Source organism: Malaya genurostris, chromosome 2, assembly GCF_030247185.1.
Source record: "Malaya genurostris strain Urasoe2022 chromosome 2, Malgen_1.1, whole genome shotgun sequence".
Classification (NCBI taxonomy): Eukaryota; Metazoa; Arthropoda; class Insecta; order Diptera; family Culicidae; genus Malaya; species Malaya genurostris.
Window position 1 is genome coordinate 335,011,067 of NC_080571.1, and position 19,018 is coordinate 335,030,084.

The 19,018-nt window shown below is 37.0% G+C and overlaps 1 protein-coding gene across 7 annotated transcripts in view; it reads right to left on the reverse strand.

Moving 5' to 3' along the window:
• Positions 1-19,018, reverse strand: part of LOC131431671 (probable G-protein coupled receptor Mth-like 1) — a 312,811-nt gene that overhangs the window by 25,427 nt on the left and 268,366 nt on the right. For all 7 annotated transcript variants that reach the window (XM_058597523.1, XM_058597521.1, XM_058597522.1 and 4 more), the window contains exon 5: positions 2,225-2,400. In XM_058597523.1, coding sequence (XP_058453506.1) covers positions 2,225-2,400 — 176 coding nt within the window. The remainder of the gene's footprint in view (positions 1-2,224; positions 2,401-19,018) is intronic.

Below are 19,018 nucleotides of genomic sequence, written 5' to 3' on the forward strand. Positions count from 1 at the left end.
CTATCTATTAGTATTTGATTGCAATGACGAGATAAACGTTTAGGAATCAACGTACAAATCACTTTTTAAAAAATTTATATTTTTTGTGCAGATATTTAATGAAGAACACTGAAATCCATTTATATTAAATTTTGTAACTAAATTGAACTTAAAAGTTAGACAAGGCATCATGAAACACTATTGCCAGACTGATAGTTGTATTACCTGACTTGACGTTCCATACTGGGTTTTGGAAATCCATCTCAACTTATGAAGTGAACATTTTCAAATTAGACAAGTATATGGCACCATAATTCAATTGTTGTTGATAGGAAAAAACTACAAATTTTCGTCGATGAATATAATATAAGATATGAAATTTAATCTACCACTCTATAACCATAATCTATTGGAATAACACCTTTTAATATAATTGTATTGTAGAAATGTCATTTTATTAGCGAATACAGATAAATACAGATATTTTATACGAATCAATACAGATTTTCTATGAAAATATCTGGCATCTCTGGTCATAACATACATAGGTTAAAAAACCCATATACATTGCAATCATGAAAAAATTAAACTGAATTATTGTTTGAGTATTTTCGATTACATTTATTCAGTTCAAGTACTGTAAAGAAGCAAACTGTTTGTAATACTGCGGTTTTATGTTGCCGCTCGAAATTAACATGAACACTTTTCTGAAATTTAAATCAAGAAGCAGATTCATTTCCACTCCATTTGAAAACGTAAAGAATTTTTTCAAGCGTGTTCTTGTACACAATTTATCGATGAACTTTTAAAATTATAATAAAAAAAATTCTGTAGTTTTCATGTATTGTTTCAAGTCTAATACAATTTACGTCATCCATATGTGTAGTTTTAATCAAAGGCTTGTAGGTTTTGCAACTTTCTTTGTAGTATTTTATCATATTTATTAGGAGATATTGCTTTAGCTAACATACCAGGAGCAACCCATTCTTTGTAGTGTTCATAATCTATTTAGGTACTAGAGTCAAATACACGCTAATAGCACGAGAATGTGATGCTTTTTGCATATTCTAAATACTTTCAAGGTGTTTGGACAAATTTTTCAATTTACTTGAGTTAGATATATGGGTAAAAACATTATTTGCTCATTGTTATCGATCGAATAAGCTTTTTCCTACAATCCGTTTGAGCGACGTTTTCTGTCCACAGGATTCAGAAATTTTATTACAAACTACAGTTACTGGGCATAGGTTAGTTTCGACTTACTTTTGTTATTTTAAGTAAACACCACGCAGTTTTTAATTAATATGCTTTTTAAACGGTTCGACTTGTACATAATATGCCAAACACACAAAATATATATAACGATGTACAAAACAATGCATTAAAATTAAGATTATCAATACTAATATGTTTATGAAAATCTAAGATGTTATCGATAACTATCTAAATAAAAAAGAAACGTATTCGAAAACTCATAGTCGATAGTAATAAGGCTTTCGACCATTTCTTATCGAGTTCAGTCGTTTACGAGCTCGATTGTTTTGGTTCCATAATGCCAAAACTTCTCGATAATCTAATACTTCTTCGAGTGAAGTCGAACGAAGCTCGATGATCGACTTCGAATCGAGAACCATAATACGAAACGTGGTCGATTCGATAAAATTTCAGTCGAATCGAGATACATAATGCCACCCCTGACCTGATAGAATAAGATAGCTAAAACGATGGACGAAGAAGGTGTGCGCCGCCTAATGAACCGTGTTACAGGAAAAATTCGAGAATTCCTTCGAAACCGTGCCGAATAATTTTATCCGTATTTTTTCTTAAAAGTATGCAGAAAACGCTACATTTGTATAAAAAAGATCTTGAATTCAATAATAAATTACTGAAATACAGGCAATTGTCTTTGTTCAAATTCTATCTAAAGCAAGTTTTATTCGTAAAAATATTTCGAACTATTTGGACTATTGACAAGTTTCCAAAAAGTGTTTAGCAGATGTAAAAAACTGAAATCATAAACTGAATAAGTAATTTTTGTAATGGTCAAATTTATTTGATCCAACCATTGTATTAAGGCATATTTCATCTAATAAAAAGATGGCCGCTGAACACGGTTTGCTCTGCGCGAAAACGAAATGAATCTAAAGATCGAACATAAATCCTACCCGAAAAAAAATATTAAAACATACGTAGTCTATCAAAAACCACTTATCCAAAAGCAAACAAGCACAAACTGGAAACTCACCATAGAACCAGCAAGTTCTCTCGCCGAACCTCGGCCGCAGATAGACGGTGTCCGGCAGATTGTCCAGAATCGCTGCCACGCCGGCAATCACAAGCGGCACGCCCCAGGCATACACCTCGTAAATCCGTAGACGACAAATCTCCTGGCTCTTCTCCAGCGACGTCGGGCGTAAATCACTGAAATGGGAAGGAAAATGAATATAGATAGAAAAAAAACGCGTTACTATAGAATAGTAGGCTATGCAGGATAAATGATTCCGCACAACGAGTCGGAACTTGGCTTGTTTGGTTGCTTGGCGACAGGATCCACACAAGGAAAACTAAAGAAAAGCAATCGAACTTCTGCAGTACAACAACGCATCCATGACTAAATAAACAGCAAAATGGTTGTATTTTGCAGCATAAATTGCCCCCCTCCGGCAGTAGGTATGGGATAAAGGAGTTGCATTGAAGTATGCTGTCGCAATTGCGATGAGCACCGCCAACAAGGACGTCTAGTCTAGACAGCTGGCACTCTTTGTTTCGTTCTTGAAGGTTATACTTTTACTTCTGAATATCTTAAGAATGAAGAGAAAAAACAGATTAAAAACGTATCATCCAAACTGAAATTTAATCGCAGTTTGAAATTTTTTTAAAACTCGCGTTGCTCGAAAAGTAACAGCTGCACTCACTTTCTGTTCGGGGTGCACGGACTGAGAAGGACAAGTTTAATTAGTTACAATTTTCACAACGTTGTGAACCGAGCAGTAATCTCGTGGTGGCAATTATTTAAACAACTAAATTGAAGAACGACGATGGTATAGCAATCAATCAAGCACAAAATCCTCCACAAATTAAGATTGACTTTACAGCTACTGTAAGAAAAATTCCAAATAAACCATACAACGAAAAATCAGTGTTGCCAGTTGAACCGGACATGCATTCTTTTCATCACAGTCGAGTGTTTTAAATGGTTGACCCTTCAAAACCGGCTGGTGACCGTAAATGTTGGCATCAGCGTCCCGCCGCACGATCGACTCTAATTACTCATCGTCATCTTCAATCGGGACAACCTCAACGACTTGATACCGACGACAGACGGCACTTCTTCTGCATGTCAGTCTGTCACAAGAGCGTAACGTAATTTTACTTTCGCTTTCGTTCCATTCCATCATTCCCGTCCCACGTTTCCGCCTTCGCCTTGTAACTGAAAGAAATGCAACACTTCACTTTTCCCTGCCGCTTTTTACACACAGCTGCTTGAGTAAACGAATTAATTAATTTAAGTTTTCTCCCGGCGTGCTGCAGAGTGTTTGCTTGCATCAACATTACATCCAAGGCTGGTGACGTTCGTTCCTAACTACGAGTGCCGGTGCAATTGCTTCCATAATCTCACACCAACGCCATAGTTACTTTCGACATGACGACAACATTTCGCTCCTGGAAAAATGGCAACGAAATTATGTTTTTTCCAAGAGCAAAACTTTATGCGCTAAAATTACACGCGATTTGAGCGAAGTGAAACCAAACCGTCGCTCTGAGTCGAGTGCACGCGAACGCTTGGCTGGCTGATGTAGTGGCATGGAGTGAATGTTTTCCTCGGTTTTTCTTCGGTGAGTACACCTTCCCGGAAACGCACGAAGATGTGAACGGAAGTGGAAACTAAGGAATTTTACCAATTAAAACATTTGAAGAACAGACAAAGTTTTTAATTAAAAGACGAAACTATTCGCTAGAGATAAAATAGTGAAACTTTAAAATGTGAGAAGGTCGAAAGTTCCAGAGTCATAAAGTGAGTCAGCTCTGTGATAAGTCTCTAGCCAGCAGGGCGTTGGGAGTTGAAAAATCATGAACTTGCTCAGAAGATCATATATTTATTTTTACTTTCAAACTTGCGGTTGAATGTCGGACATTTCCATCTCATTTCATTTAGCTTGACTATTCATTTTAATGTCCGTTTAATCATTTTCGTGTGCTACTTTCTCATGATAAGTAATGACTCCGTCATTAGCCGCACTCATAGGGTTCCATATTTTATACAGACAATCAAAAGAATTTGATTCATAATGATTAATAACACCTTTTTCGCGGCCCTGGATTTGAATGTAATTAATGTAACCAATGATTTATTTATTTTCTACCAAAAACTTCCTTCTTAAGTTTCACTTGAATTTTCATAGTTAGGTACCATTTTAATCAATATAAATTCAAAACTATTGATATACCAGCGGACCCCTGCACACTTCGTAGCGCAATAATATTAGATTGGATGTAGAAAATCAAAACTACTCATTAATTTTAATGATTATTGTAGAAAAATATTCGTATAACGCTCTATGATAGTGGCCCCAACCTTTTTACATCGCGGACAACAGGACAAAATATATAAAACCGATGGTTTGCCGAAACAATTCACCATCCGAAAAAAACTCTAAATTCACGCTACAGACTCATAACGATTATTGACGGTAACAGAAAAGTTAAACAGATGAGAAAATGACGTTCAAATTGAAATAACATAGCAGTGGGCATCATTGGAATGCGTGGAATGAAAACTTTTTCTTCTTCTAATTTACCATTCAAAATTGTTGTCTCGACAACATTTGCGATTAACTTTTGAACTTTTAACTTTTTTCTGAACTTGTTCCTCTATTATCTGCACTTTATTTTGTACTTTGTGTGCTTGTTTCTGTAATTTGTGTGTTTGTTCCTGTACTTTCTGTACTTGTTTCAGATTATTTTCCTGCACGTTCTATACATGCTCACGTATTTTCTGTATTTGGTCCTGTAACTTCTGTACTTATATCTGTACCATCTGCACATTCTGTACCTTTTTCTGCACTCAATTGTGCCAATACTTCCTATACTTGTTTCCCTCATTTATGTACTTGGTTTTGTACTTTCTGCACTTGTTCCTGCACCTTCTTTATTTTTTCCTGAACTTAGCATCTGTCTTAGCTTAGGAACAAGTCTTTTATTTCTGTGAATGTTCCGTAAAAATGAACCATCTGACAATTGTTTTTGATTCGATCTCAACATTTTTCCCCAAAACAGATACACACGTACACTTCGCACTTTAAAGCCAAATGATTCAAGCAAAATACAACCAAAATCGTGTCGATGAGTTCCCAAATCTCGGTTCAATCGATGCAATTTAAAAACAGAAGCAAACGGGATGGTTCGAATACATTGGACGAAACTGTTCATAGTTACTCAAATGCAAATAATTTGAAATTTCGGAATACTCTGGGTTGATATAATTCGAATCGAGTTTGGGCCAATTGAAGAAGTTTGGACTAAAATAAATAACCGAACTTGCAATTTGAAGCAATTGAAGAAATTTGGAGGTCGTTTCGAGAAACATTTACACAAAATCTCGTCCAATAAATCCTTCAAAACTATAGTATGGGGAATGCTTATGAAAAATTTAAGCCGGGAAAATTTCCAAACAGTTTTGGTGTTTGAGTTAACGGTCTTAATTTGAAGTGGCAGCACACCTCAATCCCGTTGTCTCAGTGCATTATGACAGCAATAACTATAACTATCAAGAAGATAATATTCACATTTCTAGAGTTTTAGTAAAACAACGAATCATAAAAAAAACGTTAATCACTTTTTTTTCTTATAGTCGTTTTATAATTTGACTTCACGGCACAGTGAAATTTTTGCACAAATCAGCTCGTTTCGTGCCAAACGGTTTTATTAATAATCTAGTATTCATATTTTGCTCTCCAGCGGGCAGCAGCATTGCAAATTTATATCGAAATTTATTTGTTGATACTAATGGCGTTTTCGTTTTTAATTTGCACTACACCGGTGCAGTGCTACACTGAGGCATGAATAAACGAACAAAAATGACGAAAACATAAACAGTAACCATTGACTACAATGAACGATTCCATTGCACAGAGCTACACCAAACTTTTGATGAGTGCTACACCAGTGGTATCGGTGCAGAAAAAGTGTAGCACTGGTGTAGTGCAATTGGTAAAAACGAACGGTTTAGGTGCAGCTTTCGCTACACCGGTGTAGTGCAATTTAAAAACGAAAACGACATAAATGTCATAGAATTGTATGAATCGTTAATTTGTAGTGTCATCAAATTTGCTATTTTCAAAATTGAAAAAAGCGACTCTCTGGACATAGCAAAATCTAGAGATATCCGAAACAGCAAAGAAAAATGTTTGATGCCAAATATTTTAGAATTGCATGAAACGACGAAAATTTTTTATATATCCCAGAGAGTATTATTTTTTAATTTTTAACATTGCAAATTTGATAACAATTTTTTTTACTTTTAAACTTTTGAACACTACGACACGATTCAAATATCCCCTAGCAATTCAAATCTAGCCAAAATGTGTTGAATGTCTTTTTTTGGGGCTTTTTTTTTCTCTGGAGAGTTTGGAATTTATAGACTTATTTCCAGTGAAAACGTGAGTTTTTTGTCCGAAGTTGCAAATCGCTTGCCAAAAAAAATTTTTCAAGCGCTCGAGCCGTGGCCTCATAAACATTTGGCCGGAGAATTTACTCAGATTCTAACTTTTGTTACGATCATTGGACTCTGTTTTAGGCTGCTTCCTAAAATGATACAATAATAAGATCGAGTCTTCGCTCCAATGCTCATAAAATGTATTTTGACAGTTTATATGATTTTTACGAACAATAATTTCTTCGCTCACGGAAACATTTGGGGAGCAAGGTGGATTTAGAAAAGTAAACGATGTTGTAATGTTTTAACTTGATAACATATCCGGATTTTAATAATGAATATTGGGCATTCCACGCAAAATCAGCCACCCAAATTTTTTTTTTCATCTAACTATTTTTTTTCGGTAAAGAACTCGAAAATATTCGACACGTATTTTTTTTTATTTCAATATAGTGCATAAAATTTTCGAGATATGATTTTTTGAAATTTCGCGTTTTGAAAAAAGAGCCTTTTTTCAACAGCCTATACTGTGAAATCTAATAAAGATACAAAAAATCGTCCAAGACATGAAATGTGCGTCTTTTCCTTAGCAGAAAACGAGTAAAATTGGAACAAAGGATTTACATGAGTAATAAAATAATGGTGACATAAAGTGTTGCAATTTTTCTATGATTTGGTTTTTCTGGTTTACAAAAACTCAATACTTCAATCGTGTCCTGATGGGAAGAGAAAACTTTCATTTTTAATTCCTTTTCTCCGTGCGGCTCAACATAGTGAAATGATTGTGTTCCAGAAATTATTTTACATTTTTCGAAACGATTTTTAAGAAATTTATCTGCTTTTACATAATCTTTCGAACATTTGTATATGACTGAAATATTGGGTAGAGAAGATGCTTTCCTAGCCCACTCGTACAATTCTTTCGTGGTCAAAATTTGACAATCATTGATCATTTGATGATAGTTCCTCCAGCACCGTCGCATGACCGTTTTCCATGAGCTGTCGCGTGAAAATTCCACTTTGCAAAACGATGAAAATCATGCTCATGATGAAAAATATTCGCAAAGTGTTTTACATTTTTGAATTACTGAGGAGCGTCGTCAGAAAAATAGATGCACTTGCGTATATGTGGATAGTATTAATATTGATTAAGAGCTTCGAGAAAAACATACACAGCTATTGCGTCATGTTTCTTGGAATCAGAAATAATTACTAATGTTTTATGATCGATTTTGCTGTTCATTTTATAATAGAAAACAATGGGGAATATAGTTGCTTGGTCGTTGTTCCAATGAAAGCCAGTTATGGATGGTTATGGATTTTCCATAAAATCGCAAATTATTAAGCTTTCGTCACTCTTCAATTTTTTTTCCAAATTTGAAATTTGTTTTCGAGCAATGAAAGAATGCGTGTGCAACTCAGCCATAGCCGAAGCAGAAAAAAAGTCAACGCCGGAGAGATCGGATCGGTCGGATCGGCATAATGCGGATAGCCTTTTGAGCCCGTATCCGAGCGAATCCGAGGTCGTAATTGAAAAATTCACTGCTCCGGAAGTATTGATCTTTCCACTCTGAAACTTTGCCAAGATTGAGTTAAATCCCTAAGGCTTCTTTTTTCAAAAAAAAAAAGAAAAAAATTGGCCCAAGTTTGAATTTTTTTTATTTATTTATTAATTTTTAACTGTTTTCATTATATTAACTTTATAGGTTGTTTTATGGAATCCCTTTTTTGAAAGCTAAAGAAAAACCTGTTTTAATCCACCTAGTGGTGTAATGATGCCTTTCTCATATCAATCAAACTATCATATATAATACTGTGGTATTCTTCAAAATTATTTTTCTTCGCTTCTTAAAAGAATAATCGAAATAGATTTGTTTGACAGTCTACTGATAAAAACTATCAATTGGAAAAGATTTGAGGTCGATTTAGAAAACTTTTTACGGTTTTTCGCTCTTTTCAGTGATGGTATAAAATTTTTAACCCACTTTACCCTATATTTCCGGATCCGGAAGTCGGATCCGGATGAAATTCAGGAATAACGCATGGGATCACAGGACCTTTCATTTGAACCTAAGTTTGTGAAAATCGGTCGCGCCATCTATGAGAAAAGTTAGAACACATATTTTCATTTTTTTGCACATTTTACCCCATAAAGTTAGTGCAAAAAACGTTACATACACACATATGCACATACACACACACAAACACACACACACACACACACACACACACACACACACACATACACACACAGACATTTTGCGTACTCGACGAACTGAGTCGAATGGTATATGACACTCGGCCCTCCGGGCCTCGGTTCAAAAGTCGGTTTTCACAGTGATTGCATAACCTTTCTATATGAGAAAGGCAAAAACGCACATTTCATGTCTTGGACGAATTTTTGTATCTTTATTAGATTTCACAGTATAGGCTGTTGAAAAAAGGCTCTTTTTCGAGAACACGAAATTTCAAAAAAACCTATCTCGAAAATTTTACGCACTATATTGAAATAAAAAAATACGTGTCAAATATTTTCGAGTTCTTTACCGAAAAAAAATAGTTAGATGAAAAAAACATTTTGGGTGGCTGATTTTGCGTGGAATGCCCAATATACAAATCGTGGATATACCCTATACGAGTCATTTAAAGAGGCAGATTTTCAAGTACTCGTGTTTGAGTCTAGTGTTCGGTAATCAATATTTCGTCGATTTGGCTTTTTCAAGTTTTTCTATTTCGTTGCTGAGAATTGTCGATATAATCCAGTCATCTAGCACAAATCTGTTTTTAGAATTGAAAAGTGTCTTGATATAAAAAATTATATCGATATAATTTAAATATATCTTAAAAATATTTTGCCACCTTTACTGTTGATAATTTCTAGAAATGCTGAACTCTAACCCCAAATAAATGATAACAGTCCAAGGGAAAAAGCTAAAAAACGGCAAGGAAAGGAAACCCAACCGATGTTTTCAAACAACAATTGGTTTGTTGCGAAAATAAAATCATACAAGGTCTTCAGAGCGGTAAAATACTGTATTTTCAATTTCCAAAGCGATATTGAGATAAAACCACTGAAACTGTTGACACGAGTTACTTCAGCACTGTTTTAGAAAAAAAAAAAAAACGAATGTTTATAGTAAATCCTGTCAACACAATTAATTTAAATTAAATAAAATTTTTTAATAAAATAAAGAAACTTTTTTTCTGCAAGTGCTATGAACTGTTGATTAGAAAAAATTATGGCTCTTCAAAAAGTTTGAAATTCTGAAAATAACGTTTGTGGCTTTTTCGACTCAAAAGATTGCCGAACCTCATTTTAGACCATCAAAAAGGATGCTTGTGCAGCATGAGTGCAGAGGAACTGGAGAATGGCTGCTCAAGATAGAGTATCCTGGATATCTTCAACTCGTTCGATCATGTATCAGAGAAGATATGTGCACCATATGTGTATCGAAGGTAGTTATTGGTAACTAAGAAAAATAAAAGTCGTTTAGTCAGTTCACAACAGAATTCCAATGACGATTTTGTTTGGCATTACTTTCCCGACAAATATGAAAAAAATTACCTGAGATTCTGTGCATAACCTTCTGGTAAACCTCTAAGTGAACCAAGCTAGGTAATAAATGAAGCATGTCTCAATAATAAATGTAATACTTATCATTGCAGGACTGAAACAATATATCATCAGAAAATTCCTATACTTAAGAGTCCAGCAACAGATATCGCGTGTGTTTGAGAATTATCTTAGAATAGAAAGAAGAATACGGGATCCGACAAAAGTAAAACACGAAACTTGTATCGTTCAATGGAAACATGCACTATCCCCAATCTTCTTCCCAAATGAACACCGCACGATACAGATTGGAAAACTGATACATCCCCGGCAATTTGGTGTGGTCCATTTGATGACTCAGCATTAGAATCGAAACGAGACCGAACCGAGAGAACACACTCACCAAGCAGCTCAGCGTAGGCAGTCTGGTTTGATCATGTCGAGGGGATTAAATAAAACTTTCACCCACAATTTCCACCGACCGGATAACGATAATGATTCATTTGATGCCGGGGCCATCGCAATGGTCGGATTCTATCCCCAAAAGAGCATCCCGGCTGACTCAGCTTCCCAGAGTAATTTCGGTTTCAGGTGGGTTTCAGGTGGTGACCCCTGGCGTATCCGAAAAATAAACTCATGGTCCAACCTGATATGATTGGACCACCCGGACTCCGAACCCCCTTCCGACCGTCGACTGTGGCACTTTAAAATGCAAAGATAAAAGGAAAAGCGTGGCGCATCACTGCATGTGATTAAATTTGCACTCGAATGAATCCGCAACAAGCGGACAGCGCAGCGGGTCGAATCCTGAACGCTAGACAGTTTGCCGATGATAGCGAAATTCAAATGCGATGAAAACGCGGCACTGTATCTCCCCGACGTCATTCATGTCCAATTTGAGAGTTCGTTCGGAAACTGGATCCTTTTTTTTTGGTGGTGGTAATTTAATCAATACTGCTTGAACCACACTGCCGATAAAAGCATTGCTCTGTGAAGGAACGACCAAAGTTAGTGAGCAATTTGAAATAATCGTTCGGTCTCAACTTGAACTTGAAAAGAACCGGAAGGACTTAGTTGCAATGTGAACCATTGTAAAATCGAAAAAAAACAATGAAGTATATTTTTTCAAATGTATGGATCTTCGTCTCACATCAACAAACCAACCAATCAAACTCTTCCGCAATGCACTCGAAATGATAACGACAAACAAAAACACTCTGCTTGATTGCCTGGAAAACTCGCATCAAAAACACACGTGTTTATTACCGAAATCGTAAGCGAATTGATTCATGGCGTGCGAGTGAACGCAAGTGTGTTGTAAAAATAATCCAAAAACAAATCCAAACCACCCGAAAGTGTAGTTGCATCCAGCGAACGAACAAAAACATTCTAACACACACACACACACACACACATGGTCCAATTTTGCGGATTTGAGCAGTTTATTTTCGGATTTGAAATATTTGCGGAATGTCAATTGGACACGGCGCGGCAAACGGAAAATCGACATATTTTTCGATCTGTCGGAGTTATTGGCGGCGCCTGGTTCGGATGTTCGCTCGGATGATGAGCAGCTGTTTTTGGCAGTGGGTCAACATCGAGCTTCATATTTTGGCAACGGCAAGTTGGACAAAGCAACAAACACTCGAATGGCCGTGCGCTCATTTGTTCCAATGCTTCTTGAAATCCACTTCAGCGAAATATTCAATCAATCACTAATTGCAAAGCAACAAGTCTCCGACTGTGAAATGACAAGCTAGGGTAGATATAACTGTCGGCATGGGAGATGGTGTTTCCATGGCGTGTTAAAGCTGGCATTTAGATAGAGTCTCGATTTATTTTTGTATTCGGTGTCATTGCACGAACTGTAGTTGATGCGGATGGTAATTGTTTTGATTGAGAATTTTTTGCGATTGACAGATTTCTATAGAATGAAATTCTTCTGAGGTGTTCGAAAGATGTTGATGTTGTTTCCTGTATACCTCCTGTGAGTCGATTTACCACAGTGGCAAGATGCTTAATCAGGTCAAAAGAAGACAGAACTAGTGTGCTATTGAAAGAATGGTAGTAGTCGTTATTGCGATGTAAATTTGTTGAATAATCGTACCGGCAGTTACGAAGATTTTGCGCTTCAAACAACAACTACAAATAACTTGCCAAACCAAGAACCTCGAGAATGTATCAAACTTGAAATGTTGTGCCATGTCGCATTGCAACTTAAGACGTTCTTGAAGTCTGCATTGACATTTGTCTCGCAACCATTACCACGCTCTTGAATTATGTCACTAAATAGTAAAATAGCTTACGCGCTCTTGTTTTCGAAATGGTTTCCTGTTTTCAGTTTTTATTACCTAGAACGGTCTGTATTTTACGGTTTTTCGTCACATTTTGAATTACACCTCGAAAGGAAAGGTTCGAGTTTCGAGTGTCAACCGATTTCGGAAGCGTTTCAAAACACTTTCTAAAGACTGTCCCAGAAAGTATGGACGCAACCAAAAACCGCTGCCATTTCGCAATGGTTCAGAATCTGTCATTTTTATGGCTGCATCCTGTTGTTTACACTCTTCTCTAAGCACTTGTGCAGTTGTTTATTCGTTTTCATTAGTTTGTTTCGAAATGCGTGGACTTTCAGCAGAACAACGTCGAAAAATTGTGTACAAATGGTGCACAGAACGCGGACTGTCACTGAGAAAGATAGCAAAAATGGAAGGAGTAAGTGAAAAAGAAGTGCGAAATGCAATCAGAAAGTTCGGTGAGGATAACACCTTTGAGGAGAAACCGAAAACGGGTCGAAAAAAAGGTCCTGCTAACCCTCAGTTGGATAAACGTATACTGAAGGCGTTCGAGCAAAAGAAGGAGGTTTCAGTTCGGGATGTGGCCAAAAAAGTGGGCACTTCGAAGTCAAATGTTCTTCGTGCTAAAGAACGTTTGAAGCTTCGAACCTATAAGAAGCAGAAACAACCAAACCGGAGTCCGAAACAAGAAGCATCGATCAGGCCGAGGGTTCGAAAGCTACATTGTGCATGATTCTTGCTGGAAATTTGAACTGCATAATCATGGACGACGAAACCTACGTGAAACTCGATTACAAATCCTTGCCGGGACCACTATATTATACGGTGCGAGAAGGGCAAGTGTTAAATCAGTCCGAGACATCGTTTGAAGTCGAAAAATTTGGTAAGAAAGCTATGGTCTGACAAGCAATTTGTAGCTGCGGTAAGATTTCGAAACCCTTCATCACCACTGCTTCAATGAACAGCGAAATATACGTCAAGGAATGTTTACAAAAAAACGACTTCTACTCATGATTCGAAACCACCAGGATCCTGTTGTCTTCTGGCCAGATCTTGCTTCTTGCCACTACTCGAAATCAACGGTAGAATGGTATACTACCAAAAATGTCACTTTCGTACCAAAAGACATGAATCCACCAAATTGCCCACAACTGGCCCCATTGAGGAATTTTGGGCATTAACGAAGGCACATCTTAGGAAACATGTCTCGGCAGCCGAAACCATTCAACAGTTCGAAAAAGATTGGAAAAAAGTGTCAAAACTTGTCGCCAAGAAGTCTGTACGGAATTTAATGAGGAACGTCCACAAGAAGGTGCGCCAGCTAGTCTACAATGGCTACACTTTGATTTCACTGTAAATAATTCACAAGTGTTAGATATTCAAATTTTATTCGATATACTGATAATATTAGACTACAACAACAGAAAATTATTCTCAACATTTGCTACTGAATGTTTCATAATTTCGCGAAAAACTGTTTCTCGCACGTGTTGTTCTTTTAACTCCATTTCAAACCATACGTCGAAACGTTGTCCCCGATTATGCCAAATCTACTGAACCGATTCTTTTCAAACTTGGAACATACTTTATTGGTTTGAAATGCATCCCCCCTACGTTGAATTTTTTCATTTTAATATTATGTGAGTTTTTCACCTTAAAAATTGGCGGAAAATTTAGCGTAAGATCGCGTTTTTTGCTTAAATACGACACGAACTGTTAAAAAAATCAAAATAATAACTTGAGAACGACGGAGGGGAGAGAAACAACAGGTATTTCAAGTAAATTTAAGAACATTTTTTATTTCAGATAATTCTACGCCGAGTTATTGTTTTCACCGCGCAACGTGATTCTCAAAAGAGGTTTTAAGGAATACTCTGTTACCGTCTTATTTTTCGGATCAGGGTCATTTCGCCGAAAGCCATTTCGCCGAAAGGGTTATTTCGCCGAATGCCATTTCGCCGAATGCCATTTCGCCGAAAGGGTTATTTCGCCGAATCCTGAAATCGTCTTAAAATCTTAATTAGAATTTATTTAAAATGAAAGATGATAGCGTTAACGCCTGTTTATGTCAACATTTTCAGTTTTTTTGACAGTATCTGTCACACTTGACCTTGAAAACAGAATATGTTTCCAAACTTAGATTCCGCACGATAATAGCTATCCAACAAACCATAGATTGTTAAATTCTGTTCATTTTCAACGGAGATATCGACATTTTCGTGAAAGCGACTTTTCCCCCTATTCCAGTAGTAGGAATTTTGAGCGCTGTATGACAAAGTAATGCTTGGGATCAACGTGAAACACGATTTTTTCATATTTTTACATACAATTGTTTCTAAGTGCCAAAAAGACTGTGTACATCATCCTTTTTCATGACATTTTGCCTCGGACCGATTTTAGCACGGTTCGTTTTTGGCAACATAATCGTTCGAATATGGCATATGTAAACCACTTGATGGCAGAATTTTCGAGTTGAAAGCAATTCCATAATTATATTGTTTCAAACTACTTGTTGAAAAAACATAACACGAATATACCATTCGAATCAGTTCGTCGAGATTAGCAAATGCGTGTGTGACCAATAATTTCATTCAATTTTTTTCGGATATGACACTCAGATTCATATGAAAAGTCGTATGCTCCTAAACAAGGTTCCTGAATTATGTTTGAATCCGACTTCTGGTTCCGGAACTACAGGATGATATGTGAAACGAAATTAAAAATGTGTAGCTCATTTCTATCGTAGATGGCTGAACCAATCTAAGATTCAATTAAAATCTAAGAATCATCTAAGATTCAAATGAAAAGTTCTAAGATTCTGTAAAACATCTTGCTTTTCAGTGAAACCCAACTTCCGGTTTCGGGGATACATGGATTAGTATAAAAATGTCTATTTCTATTTTGAAACAAATGTAAACTATACAGCTACTCAGGTGAATTTATCTGACTTCGGCTACACCGATTTTCGAATACCGGTTCCAGTATCGAATCGTTTCTCATAACTCAATCGTTTTCTCAAAAAAAGTCAAATCGAATTTAAAAAACAAAAATTCAAATAGTCCCATAAAAAAATTAAATAATTTGATCCAATTCTGACTTCCGATTCTGGAATTATAGGAAGATGATTTTTTAAAATTCAAACCGATATAGAAGATGACAATCCCTAAAAGCATTAAGTTGGACTCAAAACTATTGCAATTTATTCGGCAAGTCAATTCATGGCTTACGAATCGTTTTCGGTTATGCAGTTTCGACATTACAGAGTAATGAGTGATTAAAATCTCAAATTGCTATTAGAATAATGTAATGAAAACTGAAACACCGAAGAATATTCATGCAAAAAACACGTGCGAATTGATAAAAAAGGTATCATCTCACTGCTAGGTGGATTAGGCACGTTTTTATGATTTTCTATGACTATGATCTGCAAAGTAGAGAAATTTACTAGCAAATTTAAAGAATTGGTCACTTATGCAAACAAAATTTTTTGAAAATGGCATTTTTACACTAAGCACAGTACCTCCGAAACCAGCGGTTGGATCCGAATGAAAATTGGGATATTCATATTGCATCTTAAAACTTTTAATTGAATCTAAGACGGTAAAAATCCAAATGCACCGGTGCTGATCAAAGAACTCTTGGGTTACCAGAAGATGTACATTGAAGGATGATTTGCCAATCCCAATTTTTTCGGTGGTTTTTTCTTGTATTCCGAACACACCGGAATATGTTGAATGAACTGTCAAATAATTGAATAGACTGAATTCGATCGTCTAATCCAGTTTCCGTCATCACAATGATACCGAAATTGCAGTTACATAAGGAGTGTATCGAAAATAAGCTATCCACATACATTTGTGTTGTACGCATGTATTTGTGATGGTTTTTTATGCATAGATCGCAGCATGCTGTGCGTTTGGCTGTCAGCTTTCGATTCTTTACTTGTTTGTGCGGTTGAAATTCTGCGTTTTCAAAATGTCGCGTATTGAAAAGGAAGTGGAAATTAAAGTTCTGAACACATGGCTAAGTGAGAAGGGTATTACTATGCGAAAATTGGCGAAGCGGTTTGGAATTCATCATGCCAGTCTTAAAAACATAATTAATAAGTTTGGAGAACATTATTCTTAGGATGAGCTACCAGGAAGAGGCAGAAAACCCGGTTCTTCCGACCCGAAACTGGACCAGAAAGTTGTATCTCTAATCATGAAGAACAAATCAATGTCAATACGTGATTTTGCCAAAACAGCAGGAACGAGTGTCGGAATGGTTCAGCGTATCAAGAGGCGAAATCACTTGCAGACCTACAAGAAGTAGAAAATCTCGGAACAAAGTGTAAAACAGAATAAGCAAGCAGCAACAAGGGCCCGGAAATTGTATTCGCGTCTTTTGCAGGGTCCAGATGCATGCGTTTTGATGGACGATGAGACTTATGTAAAAGAGGACTCAAAAACCTTTCCAGGTCAACAATACTTTACTGTCGTCGTTGGGGAGGATGTGAGCGATGCGGACAGGTCGATTCAAGTGGAGAAACTCGGTCGAAAGGTACTGATATGGCAAGCAATATGTTCCTGTGGTTTGAAGTTAACCATTTTTTACACTACCGGAACTATAAATGCAGAAATTTATTGTTCTGAGAGTTCCCAGAAGAGATTGCTGCCTTTCTATAAGAAGCATAGTACACCTCCACTGTTTTGACTGGATTTGGCGTCGGCTCACTATGCCAAAACCACTCTCAATTGGCTTGCGGAAAAGGGTATACATTTTCATTATGCTCAAATTTAACCTCGTACAATAAAGGATCATTTTTTAGTTTGAATAAAATATCGTTTTTTATCATAATTTGAAAGAAAATTTTGTGGATAGCTTATTTTCGATACACTCCTTAAAGCTACGAAAGCTGCATCGATTTTAGAGAATTGAGAATAGCGCAGTGTTTTAATGCTTCGATCAAACAAAAACGTGAGATTACCTATCTCAATGGGCATTATTGGTGTCTGATTACCTACGGCTCTGAAATTTGAATAATTTATCATCATACATAAACCACAATTACACGCAATTCTTATGATGCAGTGCGACAATAAAAAATACAATATCACAATAATAACGTATAGCCAAACCATTGGAACCCCTCTCGATTCTCTGGCCCACCATCGATTGCAAAACCCCGCCTGGTTGACCTATGCTCCGTAAATGGATCGGTAATCGATTTAATTGAGCATTTGAATCCATAGTAATTTGGAAAATCATAGCCCAGCCAGCGCACGACAACAACGAATTCGATAACCATCCAAAGATCAGCGGTGCCACGAAACACTCGCGTCGGCTTTGGTGAGTTTACTCACGTGCCCCAAACCGTCGTCGAATCGTACACCACGAAAACTTCGGTTGTACGGTTGTAATCGTAAATTCCACTCTCGTAATGTGCCCAGCTCGAAGATTCGATTCGCGTTGTGGTGGCGGATCGATCGATCGGTTCCTAATCAAAAGCGTTTCGCGTGTGTGCTTTATTCTTTTTGTTTTCTTCTTAACCTGTCTACAAAGTCGTTCGAAGGTGCGTCCCAATCAACCTGCAATCGACTTTGGATCTTTCTCACGACCGTCCAGACGATTGGTTGGCTTTGGACTTTGGCGGGAGAATAATGCGACCCATTATGTATCATTACCGGTAAATGTGCAATCAAATTATTATGATTCATTCTTGCCGATGGGAGTTCCCATGGCGAATGGATGGAATGGAGGAAAATCGGTTGAGTGGCTGGGAGGTTCATCAAACAAGAAGAATTGTTTATCAGAAAAAAAAGATGAAAACGTACAGAATTAGATTATAAATTTCGATAGTGGTTTGAAATTCTATAATTTAGGTAATTCCCAGTTTCCCATTGAATTTGTTTTCATAAGTTTCCAAACCAACACATCGAAAAACTTATCCCAGCATTCTTCCCCTACAAAGTGAAGACAGAAATCTCAATTTTCATTCATCGTCTAGACTCAGAAGGCTTTTGAATGAAGATCCAGTATGTGCCATTCATCGTTCCGCAAGCACAGCAGCAGCTGTTCGGATCGTAACTCATTTCGCGAACAAGCCAAGCGAATTAGATTGGAAACACACTCGGGCAGAGCAGCGTTCGGCTCAAGCGGCGTTTACTCTAACTCAATTAGGTTTGATTAATCAAACTCGGGATCGGTGAGCGTGTGCGATTGTAAGGGAACTAGACTGCAGCTGCTGCTGGACTCCCCACACAGGCGTTTTCCACTCCGGCAACGATGAAAGCTACACCCGCTCGCTCGCTCGCTATCAGTTTAATCACTTTCTAGCTACTCCCCGACGAGAATGAGATAAATTAAATGTGTGAGGATTGGACGGCGGGTAGCGGGGCGATCATAGATTTATTGGCGGGAAATTTACACACTTCGCGATGGTAACCGTATGATAACCAGCTTCGTAATGGGATTGAAGACAGTAGAACAATCAGAACCAAGCTAATAGATGACAGCAGCCTTTGTGGTGCTAATAATGACTGTTTAACAGGGATA